This window comes from Sinocyclocheilus grahami, unplaced genomic scaffold, assembly GCF_001515645.1.
Source record: "Sinocyclocheilus grahami isolate Dianchi unplaced genomic scaffold, SAMN03320097.WGS_v1.1 scaffold40.1, whole genome shotgun sequence".
In the NCBI taxonomy this organism is placed as follows: domain Eukaryota; kingdom Metazoa; phylum Chordata; class Actinopteri; order Cypriniformes; family Cyprinidae; genus Sinocyclocheilus; species Sinocyclocheilus grahami.
In genome coordinates this window covers 415,429-429,149 of record NW_015505219.1, presented here as the reverse complement: position 1 = coordinate 429,149, position 13,721 = coordinate 415,429, and the positions used below count along the sequence as shown (strand labels likewise).

At 39.6% G+C, this 13,721-nt stretch overlaps 1 protein-coding gene and 1 long non-coding RNA gene across 2 annotated transcripts in view; one reads left to right on the top strand and one right to left on the bottom strand.

Annotated features, from left to right (window-relative positions):
- The window catches only part of LOC107582031 (uncharacterized), a 20,472-nt gene extending 10,608 nt beyond the window's left edge, over nucleotides 1-9,864 (bottom strand). The window contains exons 1-3 of the long non-coding RNA XR_001608894.1: nucleotides 9,808-9,864; nucleotides 5,226-5,229; nucleotides 1,759-1,762 (exon numbers count right to left, since the gene is read on the bottom strand). This is a non-coding gene — a long non-coding RNA (uncharacterized lncRNA). The remainder of the gene's footprint in view (nucleotides 1-1,758; nucleotides 1,763-5,225; nucleotides 5,230-9,807) is intronic.
- LOC107582030 (apoptosis-stimulating of p53 protein 2-like) overlaps nucleotides 1-13,721 on the top strand; it is a 39,256-nt gene that overhangs the window by 14,771 nt on the left and 10,764 nt on the right. Inside the window, exons 7-12 of the mRNA XM_016267719.1 lie at nucleotides 1,619-1,800; nucleotides 1,874-2,044; nucleotides 6,333-6,516; nucleotides 7,187-7,309; nucleotides 7,412-7,536; nucleotides 8,816-9,197. Of these exons, the coding sequence (XP_016123205.1) occupies nucleotides 1,619-1,800; nucleotides 1,874-2,044; nucleotides 6,333-6,516; nucleotides 7,187-7,309; nucleotides 7,412-7,536; nucleotides 8,816-9,197 (1,167 nt within the window). The remainder of the gene's footprint in view (nucleotides 1-1,618; nucleotides 1,801-1,873; nucleotides 2,045-6,332; nucleotides 6,517-7,186; nucleotides 7,310-7,411; nucleotides 7,537-8,815; nucleotides 9,198-13,721) is intronic.

Genomic DNA, 13,721 nt, shown 5'->3' with positions numbered 1-13,721 from the left:
CCTGCCATCTAATGTGTGTTTTGGCCATGTAATGTTGCTGAAATTAAATATGTTATTACCTCTGAGTCCGAGCAGCGATCATGGAAGAGAGAACACAAGCAGACAGCTCTGGAAGCTGCTAATGCTCATCAGTAAATCAGTGGAAAATAAATAGCTCAGACAGAATCATGATTTCTATGCGTTTTAAAATGAACACGCACTAGTGTAAATGTAGCTAACAGATGTGTAAACTGAAGACTATTTGAGCTTTCTATATTAAAACTATTTTGCACTGATTTATTGTGTTGGTTACATTTTGTTCCTTTGTGCAGTGGCTCAGGAGATGAGTCTTTGAGTTTGTATAAATATCAACAAGCTGAAAAATAAAACCAAAGTTTTTTTTTAGATAATGTAATCTTGTTAAAATTGATTTCATAAAATTGGTATTGAAAAAAGTGTCGTTCAGGAACCGGTATCGGTATCGGTATCGAAAGATTTTGAACGATACCCAGCCCTAATCATAACAGATCCCTTTATTCACGGATCACGATTCCAGTGGTGGCTGCATAGAATTGTTTCCAATTCATCTGCTCCAAACATTTCCAATAACTCCAGAGTGTTGTAAAGTACAAAAGTAAAAATATATTGAAAAAAGATGTATGTAATTATTTCCAAATCTGCTTCGGTTCATATTTGTTGGTATTTAGACTTTCAAATATAAAGTTTTCACTGCGGTGAAAAACTTTTGCTCTCCCGCTTGCCGGACACAAAGCGAGACACGCACATTCGGGAGCGGTCTATGTAGCTCTTACACAATTAAATATTACAAAAAATATAGTATTTTTTAGGGTGATGACATCATAAAATATGACAACCGACATTCAAAGCTTCATTGTAAAACCTCAAAAGAAGCTTCAAATGTAAATATGATATGACAAAAATAGCATTCAGTTCAGTCTAGTATGAACGGTCAGAATGGCCGCTATGGCCATTCTAGTAATTATAGAATTCCGGTAGTTGTAGTGTTAATCATTTAGATTGAATAATTTAGAAATCTCAAGCAAAAAGAGAATGGTCTGACTTTAGCTTTGTGAAATTATGCTACATAAAACACCTGCATGAAACATAAACAGCAGACGGGCTAAATGCAGTTTCACTGTCTGCCAGCAGGTGACGCTTATGGAACAGCAGCGATACAGTGTTTCCTTGATTGCTGCTTTAATATGCATTATACAGAGATGAGATAAAGAAAATACTATAAACTTTTCTGATGATAGTCAGTTCCAATCAACCCCCAATTGTGCAGTATTTCGTTCATTTAACATCTCAACCGACTTGAATCGTCACACATTTGTTTTAAATGTTTAACCGGCTCTGAGTGCACCATTACATCCCTAGTTCATTTCCTCGTTAATAAATTAATAAAATGAAGCAATGATTTAGTACAATGTGGCCACAATAACTATTTTTTTGTCTGCATGTCATGTGGGGCTCCAGACATGGGCATCTAAATATGACCACATTCATGTGACTGTTTGGATATTCTTGTGTGCGATCATCTCACATTCAGTGTTTTCAGTGCAGGCTGAAGGATCTTCAGCTCAGGCAGTGGAAGTTATTCTGTGTGTGTTTGTGTTAGTCGAGCAGGTGGAACAGATGAACAATCTGCACCTTCAGAAGCAGAAGGAGCTGGTAGACGCCGTGTCTAAAGTGGAAGACCTGAGCAAACAGCTGGAGACCCTAAAAAACGGCCAGCTGGATGCACTTCACAGTAACCACAGCTCTGTGGCCGAGCTGGACAGACTCTACAGGGATCTACAGGTAAGAGCCCAGAAGGTGAAGATCACAGCCTCAGGCCTCTGTTCGAAACATCTCACCTGTGTGTGTTCACCAGATGAGGAAGAACATGAACCTGGATCAGAGTGCTAAACTGCAGCAGCAGAGAGAGAACCTGAACAAGAGGAACCAGGAGGTGGCCAGCATGGACAGACGAGTCGGTGAGCTGCGAGATCGCCTGTGGAAGAAGAAAGCTGCCCTACAGCAGAAAGAGAACCTTCCTGTCAGCGTGAGCCATTTCTCTTGTTCACACCAGCCGATACATTCATGCGAATTACAAGTCTGCATTTAAACGCATGCATTTAGCAGACACTTTTATACAAAGCAACTTAAAAATTTATGTTTTATTAACAAAGTTCGAGAGGAGCACATTCAGATAACCAGGGTTTATTGAGGCAAAAGTCTAGGGCTGCCCCCTAATAGTTATAGTAATAACCGTTAGTCGAGCAGAAGAGGCTTGGTCGACCAAAATGGTATTAGTCGCAGAAAATGTTTTAATTTTTTAAAAATCCACAGGTGAAGTCATGCAGATCGTTAATGGCTGGTCTTTGTGGTAATACAGTACATCAGGCAGGACATCCAAACGCTCACCTTTCATTAATCGATCTCAAATATGGCTTATCATCTGAAACATGTTAGTAGCAGCAACTTTACATGGCAATCTAATGTTAGTCTAGAGAGAAATGTGCGCAATTCAGTGTCTGTGCAGAGTGTGGAAGCTGAACAGTAGCTCACTGCAGGACAGACGGAGGCGCCGGTGCTGTCGTTTGCTCTTAAAATACTCCATAATTTTTGCTCATGCACATAAGAGTAATACATCTATCAAATCTGTAAAGACTCTACGTTTATTTGTGTGCACTCACAATAACAACAAAACATTGGGCTTTTGTAAAATAATGAAAGCACACATGATGCGCTTTCTGCCGTCTCGGTCTGTGAACTCGAGCGCGAAACTCATTGTATATCTTTGCCTTACAGACATTAAAAATATATCTATAGAGCGTGATATGTCTAAATTCAAATAAACCAATTAAAATGGAAGACAAATATTCTCGAAAACCGAAAACAAAGAAAGCACTAGTTTATCAAAGTACTAAAATGTTAATGCAGCCTCCTTACTGTTTTTCCTGACACATTCATAATCATTACTTCTGCCGGTGCGCTGTGGAAAGCTTTATGCGTGTGCTTGAGTGCTTATTAGGCTATATAGGCAATTAAAGGCGTATTATAATGATTTAAATGGTTTATTAGATTAGTCGACTGATTCTTAAAATGAACCAGAAAAATCTTTAATCGAGAGCAGCCCTACAAAAGTCGTAGTTAATAGCAAGAATGAGACCTTAAAGGGTTGGTTGACTTTTTTTTTTTTTCTAGGCTTGATTGTGTTCATGGGGTGCAGTCTAACATGTGTTAATGCTTCGTTTAAAAAAAAAAAAACGCATAATTTTTCACATAATTTACCTTTATTCTACACTGCTCTGTCCCTTCTCCTTTGAACGCTCTGATGATTTCCTGCTTTTATGAAGCCCCGCCCTCAGAAATTTGTGATGGGCTCAGACTGGTTAGCTAGCCCAGTGGGTTGTGATTGGCTAAACCGCCTCTAGTGTGCGTCTAAACGTCACGCTCCCTCACCTCAGCGGCATGTGCTCCGGTTGTATTGTAAACAACGGCGTCGTTAATATCGCTTATCAATTTGAGCCCGATACAGCAACGCATTCCATGTTTAACGCTTCTCATAGCTATGTGAAAAATGTCTGTCTATACACACAAAATTTCAAAATCCCTGGTAGCCCTTCGGGCAGGTACTCTTCAGATTTTGGTAACTGAAAATTAATTTAACTAGCCCAAATAAAAAAAAATATATATTTTTTTATAAATATAGAAAATCAGATAGGAGTTTAAATGTCAATCAAAAATATTTTCAATACACAAATATCAACAAATATGAAGGAAGGAATTTTATTTCACTATTTACAGGGTATCTGCTGAATTTTTTAAATAAATTTAAGGCAATTTATGACCCATTTTAAGAGCTGCAGAAGTAAAATGAACACAGTATGAGTGGGGTTGGACAATGTCTGTGGTTACATACAGTACTGAGCCATAAAATACATGATTTACAGTTCAGATACAGGTTTTCACAAAAATCTTATACAACAGCATTTCAGCCTTTAGACCATTTTTATGAAAAGGGATAAATCAAGCATATAAATTGTCAATTTAAAAACGTATAAATATTACTGTCTTAATTGTTTAGATTTTTAGAAGGCACGTTAACTTCTTTCTCATTTAGAACTCTGTTTGCTGCGTAAAAACATGAGTTGATATTTGCATTGATCTGACCATAAACAGCAAGAAAGTCTTATTGTAAATGCAAAATCATTCTCTGCCACGAGGTGGCGCTTTAGGAGCGCTGATATATTGTGGTCTCCCCGGTAACGGCTCTACACAAAGCAGCTCCGCGCTCATAAACGCTGCTTTATCAGGAATTATAATCATTCTCTGCCACGAGGTGGCGCTTTAGGAGCACTGATATATTGTGGTCTCCCCGGTAACGGCTCTACACAAAGCAGCTCCGCGCTCATAAACGCTGCTTTATCAGGAATTATAGGTAAAATGAAATTAAAATGGCAACGACACGTTTCTGAGGACAGTCGGTTCCCTTCAGATACATTCAAATAAAGACATCTGCGCCGCGTTTTGACTTGAAACGCAGCGCTCATATTTATTCAATGACTTCATTGCCTTTTGAAGTTTAATCCAGCCGTATCGTGACTCTTGTCTTTCCGTCCCCAACTGTAAGACCTCTTGAAATTATAATTAAGACATTTCTTATACCATTTAACACATTTAAAACTTTGTATGGCCTTAAGTTTGATACAACTCACTTTAGGCCCGCGGGAGATCTGTATTTAAGATTGGCAGAGTGGTGATACATTTTGGTAGCCCGACTGGAAAACACAATAGCCCCGGGACGTCAGGCTAGCGATTTTGCAAGCCCTGACACATAAAGTGTATAATTGGAACACAGTTTATTGGAGCTGATGATCTGAATGAGAGAGAGAGAAAGGGAGAGAGATGCAGAGCAGGGGATGCGAGGAACAGGATTAAAGGGGTCCTATTATGCTCTTTTACAAAGTCTTGATTTTGTTTTGGGGGTGTACTAGAACAGACTCTCATACTAGGCTGTTCGAAAAACATTATTTTTCACATATTTTACATTATTACAACACCTCTCTCCCCAGTCTGGCATGAACGGCTCGATTGCATAATAGGACCCCTTTAAGAACCGCTGCTTTAGAACATTGATTTTGAAACTTGTGAGTCCAATAGAATCGTTAGAAGACAGAATCGCGATTCATATATGAATAGATTTTTTCATGCACCCCTAGTTTTGATGGCAAGGCAACAACTCTTCCTCTTTAAAGCAGTGCAACATGGCCCGCCTCCTTTGTTGCATTAAACTGCCATAATTTTAAAAGACAATATCTCCGTTTGCATTGAACTTTCAGTGTCGTACCTTTGCAGATATCGTTTATGCTCAAACAGCAACATTACACACTAACTAACGTTAAAAAAGTGAAATCGCAGTCAAGCACCCTTTTAAAATAAAGTGTGACCGAAAAAAGTTAAACCTCTTATACTGTATTATGACACAACTTGTTTGCAACCTATTTCAATATTGTGGTAATACCGTATACCATGATAAAAGCATTAGCAATTATAGCCAACATGAAAATTTGATACCTTCATGCCTACAATCAATGCAATGTTGTTATATATAAAGTTGTCAGTATAAAATGGTTCTATGGGGTTTTGGCCATGTGATATTGTGAATGTAAATATGTAGTTCAACCTTGAGTGCTTAAAAAAATGTTTTTTAAATTAAATTAAGAAAATTAGAAACAGATTTTCACGTTAACTTTCTACTGGAACACATTGTACATATGAGTCAGAAGAATCAAGGTTTTAAAGTGATTTTTAGCCAGAGCAAGGGTTTTTAGTATATTGTTTGTGCCTCGTATGGCCTGTAGATGGCGCTATCCTTAAAAACAGAGGCCTTCAGAACAAGTTTCATACAAAGTTTCATTAAAATACACAAAGCTACATCTTCAATTATTGTTTGAAATATCAAAAAAGTACTACTTTTGGAATGTCAAAAATGATCCCGAGGACAAATTTCAAAACCTTTTTTGGAAAATTCCCAAATTCAGTCAGGCATTATGGATGACTACACCATTAGGATGTTACACCATTAGGACTCTGAAAAGAAAGCAGGATCATGGGCAGATTTGACAGATTTTATAAGTAGGGATACAGGTGCTTGACCTGTTTAACATTTGGTTGTTTTGCAAAATTGATTTACTGTTGCTTTAGATTTTTAGAAAATCTCATTATTCGGAATAACGTGCACAGTAAGATCAGCATCCGGCACACAGAGTCCGTTGTGGTTTCACATTGTCCTTGTTCTGCCGTGATCGGTGTGTGGTTTCACTGCTGATGTGTTCTTATTCCAGTTGCCTTCAGATGCCCAGACAGCGCAGCAGACAGGACCATCCCGTGTGGCTGCTGTCGGCCCTTACATCCAGTCTTCTACGATGCCCAGGGGCCCCATTAAACAGGACCTGCTCATTAAACACGCTTACCCAGAAGACACAGCGACTGTACCACATCAGGGCAAGAGCACTCACCCGGACTCAGGTTTGCAGATCACCTGTTTACCCAACCGAGAGAACTGGGCTGTCTGTTTAGGGTGTTCAGTTAGTGTGGTCTAACTATTAAAATGGTAATATAATTCTCTATGTGTAATTCCAAAGTTTCATGTTTACCGCAGGTTAGCAGTAGAGATGGCAAACATGCATACAAAAACATGTTGATCTGATTTTTGTGTTAGGTTCTAATTGAGATGCACTAATTGTCTGTGATGCACTTTTGTACAAAACAGTGTCAATCTTGTGCATTTGGCCAAAATACTACACAGATGCACAACTAGCAGCTTTAACAAAACAGACAAAAGTAACAAATATACTACAAGATAACTAACTTAGACTTGAACACATCTCATTCTCCCCTTCCATCTTTTATGGTGAAGTAATTGTGCAGCATCGTTAAAATGTCTTTTCACATCTTTATCCACTGTGTTTTTTTCCCCAGAGTTTTTTCCTTTACTGAATCTGTAGTTATGTTGAGGATACGAATGAGAATAAATGAATCTCGCATGTGTACGAGAGAGCCATGAAGTGCACGTTTGCAAAGCATATAAAATAATGATCTGCTGTATTACACTCATGCAGTCATGTATAAATGGATTTGTAGTGTCTGTGTGACTAATTTGAAAAAAATGAGCCTGAAGTGTAATTCTGTCTGCCAGGTCTGCGATCAGGCAAGGTGTCCTCAAAGATGTCTAACTGGAGTTCAGCCGCTACGAAGACGGGCAGTAATCTTGGGTCGTCCAGTCTGCCCCGCATGGTGACCCAGGCATCTAAAAACCAAGGTGACCCTCCACACCTCGCATCCCCATTGGATGTGTAACACCCAGTTAGTCTGTGTAAAACCCAGTTAAATGTATTGTGAATTCTTCTGCTCCCCATACCAGATAACACAGACGTGTTGAAGCGGGACCCCAGGGTGCGCCCGGCCTCCATGTTTGAGTCCGTTGATCCACCGGCAGCTTCTTTACGGAAGAACCAGAGCAGCGAGGACCTTGCGAGAGACGCCAAGGTAGTGCCCAGACGTCATATCGAATTGCATTTCATAATACAAGTTCTCTTGTGTTCAGTACTTTCTTAAAACCTGAACTATACCAGGTTGACATTTAAAGAGGCCATGAACTGCCTCTGTTTTTATTTTGTTCTCTGAGGTCCACTTATAATGTCAAGATTTTTACATCAAAAAACATCATAATTTTGAAGTAAAAAGCTATTTTCTATCCTGTTTTTAACCCCCCTCATCAGAACGCTCTGTTTGAATAGATGTGGAGGATTGTAGACTCCGAATTAATGTGATTGGCTAACAGTTGTGTATGTTTGACAGTCTACATCCTTCACGGATGGACGCTGCTGTGATTTAGGTCAAAAACGCATAAATAACTCAATGCATATTAAATGATCATTAATAACAGACAAAGCAATAGTGATCACGTAGTAAAAACAGTTACTCACACTTGTTGCGTCATTACTGTCGATCCAATGTAGTCGCACAGCATTGTGTTTTAGTTTCAATCTTTCTGAAAATCCCGCATTGAGTTGTGCCTGGTTTGTAAACGAATCCGCGGTAAAATGAAGTGAACTTCTTACTGATGCGGTCTGGAACTTCATCATTAAAAATAAAGTTAATTCACTCTTTCCTAACGTTGGGATTAGAAGGAAGGAGATACAAAGTCTTTTTCCACAACTTAGCTCTGCACAGCGTCTTGTTGTCTTCATTGTCTTCGTTCCTATCTTCATTTTTTGGTTTCTGCATATACCTGCATGCTCGGTGGGCAAGGCTAAACAGGCAGCGCTGTAGGATCGGTGGGTGGGGCTAAACAGGCAGCGCTGTAGGATCGGCGGGTGGGGCTAAACAGGCAGCGCTGTAGGATCGGTGGGCGGGGCTAAACAGGCAGAGATGTAGGATCGGTGGGCGGGGCTAAACAGGCAGCACTGTAGAGTCGGTGGGTGGGGCTAAACAGGCAGGATCGTTGGGCGGGGCTAAACTGGCAGCGATGTAGAATCTGTGGGCGGGGCTAAACAGGCAGTGGTATAGAAGCAGGCGTTGATCATCTTCTGCGGAGGTGGTGCTTATCCACACTATTACATCATAGAGTAGAACATTACACAAAACTGTCGGTTTGGCTAATTAGTTTTTAGACTAACGACAAAGCTTTTAGTTCTGAAACTTACAGGATGTTTTTATAGTACAATGACCTCTTATATATCAAAAGATCAAGGTAAGTTTGGTTTCTCAGTTCATGACCCCTTTAAAAGTCCTTAGTGACACTTTGATATGTCCTTTCATTCAGAGCGCTGTTAAGAACACCGTCAAGGTTCCTCCTCCAGTTCCAACTAAACCGAAACAGGCCAACCTTCCCTCTGGTGGCCAGATGGGATACGGCAAGACGGCCGGCACCTTCCCTGGGAAGAGTAAGTCTTCCGCTCAGCAGCCGCCCGCTGGTGTCCAGTCTGGTGGTACTTTACCCCTGCCCTCCAAACTGGAGGCTCCCCCAGCTGCCACCATACACCCCTTCAGCCCCGAGCCTCCTGGAGCCAAAGACGCCGGCGGGCAGCTCCTGCACAAGCCGCAGATGCTGACCACTAGCTCCATCTACTCCATGTACACGCAGCCGCAGGGCCTGCAGGGAGCGCTGAGCCGAGCCCAGAACCGCGGCAGCAACTTCATCACCGGTGAGAGATGCTTCTGTTCACCAGGACTTTCAGAATCATTTAGCAGACAGATGAGTACATTCAACATATATGACTGGATTCATCCTGACTGCCCTTTCACATCAAACTCACACCAGAATAATAGAAGCTGTAACACTCAGAACTAAGGTTGGGTATCGTTTGAATTTGATCAGTTCCAATTCCGATTCATATCGATCTCCAGTTTCGATTCCAATGTGGTTTAAAAAAGAGGTTGTTGTTCTCTCACAATTCTGAAGAAAATATGTTCAACTAAACAAAATCTCATGGAATTTATGCATGGAATGATTCAATGACTCACTCAAGATTTACTCGTTTCATTACTGGACGATTCAGTGTTGTTGAATGAATCTCTTGAATTAATGATTCAAAGACAAATAAATTTTTAACAGCCCCTTTTCGCCACCTAAAAATAAAAGATGCACACACAGGAATTGATAAGTGGAATTGAAATTGAAATTTTACAACAAGTGTCCGATTCCTGACCTTAAGTATCCCATTTTAGAATTGGAATTGATTTTCATTCCCAACTCTAGTCAGAACAACAGAAGAGAAGGCAAGTTGCTCACACTTTAGATTAGGTGGCCTTAACTAGTTTTGGGCAGTATGCTCAATTGTCATATTGTCCTATCGTCAGCCTGTGAGATCGTGATACAGTATTATCGTGCAAAATTATTTATTTTATTGTCAGAAAGTGACAATTTAACACAACAATAGAAACATTGTAAGTTACTAATCATAGGGCTTACATTTCCTCAGTTATTCAAAAAGCAGCTACAGAAAACGGACAAAGAACATTTACATAATCAAAGAACATCATCACTGACTTCAGTCTAGCGCGAGTTTATGCACTTTAAAAAACATTCCCGCTATAATCAGTGAAGCGGTCTAAACTCTACTATGATGAATAAATCTCTTATACTTACATCGAATGCACATCTGCACTTTGTAGTTTAGAATTCACTCAGTGCGCGCTAAACAACAAAACTCCGCTGCTTCAGCGATGACTCATCTGAATGCTTCTGATTGGCCATTGCGGTCATAAGCTCAGCGGAATCGTGTGTGATTGGTTATAATGCGCAACAATGTAAAAACGAGGAAAAAGAAATATGATGGAACAAATAAGCCCTAATATGCACATCTGATAATAACAATAAAATCATGAACAATCGTCTCATTATCGCCAAAGGGATCAGCCACAGGCGATATCTCTATCGTTGATATACAATACTATCGTCTATCAGCAGTATCAGCACAACCCTAGCCTTAACTAGTATGTACTAACATTAAACTATGATTTACTGTGTTAACAGAGTTAACAGTGTAACTACAAACATTAATTAAATACAAGTACTTTAAATGTATTTAAAATGCACCAACATGCATATACATAAGTATATTGTATCAAATACTTGAAGGGATAGTTCACTCAAAAATGAAAATTTAGCCTCAAGTTGTTTTCAAACCTGTATGTGTTTCTTCTGTTGAACACAAAAGTACCTATTCTGAAGAATGTTGGTAACCAAACAGTTGCTGGTGGCTATTGACTTCCATAGTATGGGGAAAAAAACACTGGAATTCAATGGGGACCATCCACTCACGTACTTAACAGAAAGAAACGTTTGCTTTGTTGAGGTCTTTCAAACTCCTGAAACAAAATCCTGATTCCTGATTTTTTCAAAATGATGTCAAACTAGTTTGTTCTGTGATTTTGCTTTTATATTGGGGCCTTCCTCCATCTATCTACAATTTTCCAAACTGCTTTATCCTCTGCAGGGTCGCGGGGGGCTTGAGTCAATCCCAGCGCCTTAATCTAGCTTTCTAATAAACTTTACATTGTGCGCTATGAGTGTTGTTTGTTTAATCGCAACATATAATCATTGCTGTTAATAGTGTTTACCGTCTGTTTGATTACATGTCAGTAACTAACTGCGTTAATTTTACTGTAAATTTCTGCCATATGGATATCAACTTGACATAGTCACCACCAGGGGCATAATTTCCACTGGGGACATGTCCCCCCACTTTTCAAAATCACGTTTGTGTCCCCCCCACTTTCAAATTAGTTTGTTATGATTTTTTTAACCGCACGCCGTCATCGCCACGGAGGAGCAGGACCGAGCAGGGCACAGACACACTCTAAAAATAGCTCACTGAAAGTTATAAGTGAAGTGACATGAGTGAAGTGACATGTGGCCAAGTATGGTGACCCATACTTGGAATTAGTGCTCTGCATTTACCCATCCAAAGTGCACACACACAGCAGTGAACACACACAAACCGTGAACACACACCCGGAGCAGTGGGCAGCCATTTATGCTGCGGCGCCCGGGGAGCAGTTGGGGGTTCGGTGCCTTGCTCAAGGGCACCTCAGTCGTGGTATTGAAGGTGGGAGAGAGTGCTGTACATTCACTCCCCCCACCTACAATCCCTGCCGGTACGAGACTCGAACCCACAGCCTTTGGGTTATGAGTCCAACTCTCTAACCATTAGGCCACGACTTCCCCGTAACGAGCAGGTATCGCGGTTGCGGCACAGTCAGCGATGAAACGCCAGAAGCAGCAACAGATTACTTTAATGTCATCATGGGTGAAAAGAACGAAAGAAAGGAGATGTGAGTTGGCTGATTCAGTAAATTAGCTCAGGTCAGAATAATCATATTTTCTGTCTACACCTGTTTATGTTAGCCTACGTTGCCTGAGCTAACGTTAACAGACTGTTGCTAGCTAAATATTTAATGTAGAACAGTAGTTCCCAAACTGGGGTACGTGAGGCCGACAGAGGGGGTACGCGAACAAAATGCTGAGTTTTGCGGTATTTCGTGAACGAATCGTTCGCGAAAGTCATTGATTCAATGATTAATTTATAAATACACCCACTTGCTTAGTTACTGAATGAACAAATGACTCACGCATTAAGACAGTGACTTATCGCCATCTACTGGCGCTTTTAGTATTTAAAATAATCACTTTTCACTTTTTTATCATCATTGCATATTATGAATCTATTGTTTTTAAACATTAATATTCTATTTATAAAGATAAAAAATGCATTGGAAAGTCAATTTAGGGGAAAAGGTGCAGTCTAAGTGGAAGAGAGGGGGTGGCCTACGCAGAAGATTCAAGATTTTTATTTGTCACATACATGGTTATATAGAGAATATATGACCAGCAGTGAAATATAAGTCAGGTCCGCTCCATGGACAGTGCAATTATTAAAGAATACAAACACAAGAAAATTATATATAAATATAGGTATGGAAAAAAGATTTTAAAAAATAAGAATAAAATAAAATGCGCAGGACAGTATACTGTAGACTTAATAAACATTAAGATGAGAAGAATGTGCAAACAGGTTGTACAGGGTAGTTACATAGCAGCAATAGAGTTAAAAAAGTAAATAAATAAAATATTACAGAAATTGCCGTGTGCAAGTGGCAATGTCAGTATATTAAGTGTCTTACTGATAATTAAGTGAAGTCATTACTAGCTAGGTAACAGACTGAACAGAAATGCCTCAGGGGGTACTCCCCTCTAAAGTCTGGGAACCACTGATGTAGAACATTCTGTCCTGTGCAACAAGTGATTTATTTTATATTTTCAGGTACAGCGGTTAGTTTGAAATAAAAGTTTGTTTAACAGTGGAAATTGAGTCTCACATTATTTAAACATTATTCAGAACATTAATGGTGAACATTTTCGACTTTATAAAATGATTCTCTCAAGTCTTGGCGATCGGCCCCTATTAAAAAATAAAGAAAGTAAGACATATTTTCTTATAGGCCTACATAGTTTAGTAGCCTACTATTCTTTTTGGAAGAATTGATCATTAATCAACTTAATTATTTCCTGGATTTTGTATCACCATAGTCCCTAAATATATATATAGGTAGATGCAGGAAAGGGGATTCCAATCGAAAACATTTGCCCCCCATTTTGTGTCCCCCCCACTTCTCAAACCAAAGTTACACCCTTGCTCACCACTGATAAGTTTCAGCATAACTGACGCGCTGCGAGGATAACAAAGATTAGGCTATTTACTCCTCAATTTTTCTTTTTAAAACAGGTCTATTATACAATGAATTATAGGCCTATGATTAAAATATTAACACTTCAGTCATCAATAAAAATCAATGAAATAAAAAGCTTTAGACTATTTCAAGCACCGACTTTCAAAAGCAACCTGTTTAACATGAAATACAGTACGTTTCTCATGTTTTTTTTTCACTATGTACGGGCCACAAGAGAAATATTAAGGGAATTAATAAAAACAGTTAGCTATGTACCGTTATCAGCAGATGTTGAAGTAGATTCGTCTCTCGTCGTCTTTGAGAGAATATGTGGCGTCAGATGCCGAAAGCTTTGCCCGTCATTCCGCTTTTACTTTCACTTTCTGTAGGTTATAGTGAATTGACTGAGATTAAGACGTTCACCGGCATAACTCAAAGTTTGCACGTTGGTTGTGTGATATCCATTGGCTTGCCTTCATGGTTCATTGGGGGGGGGG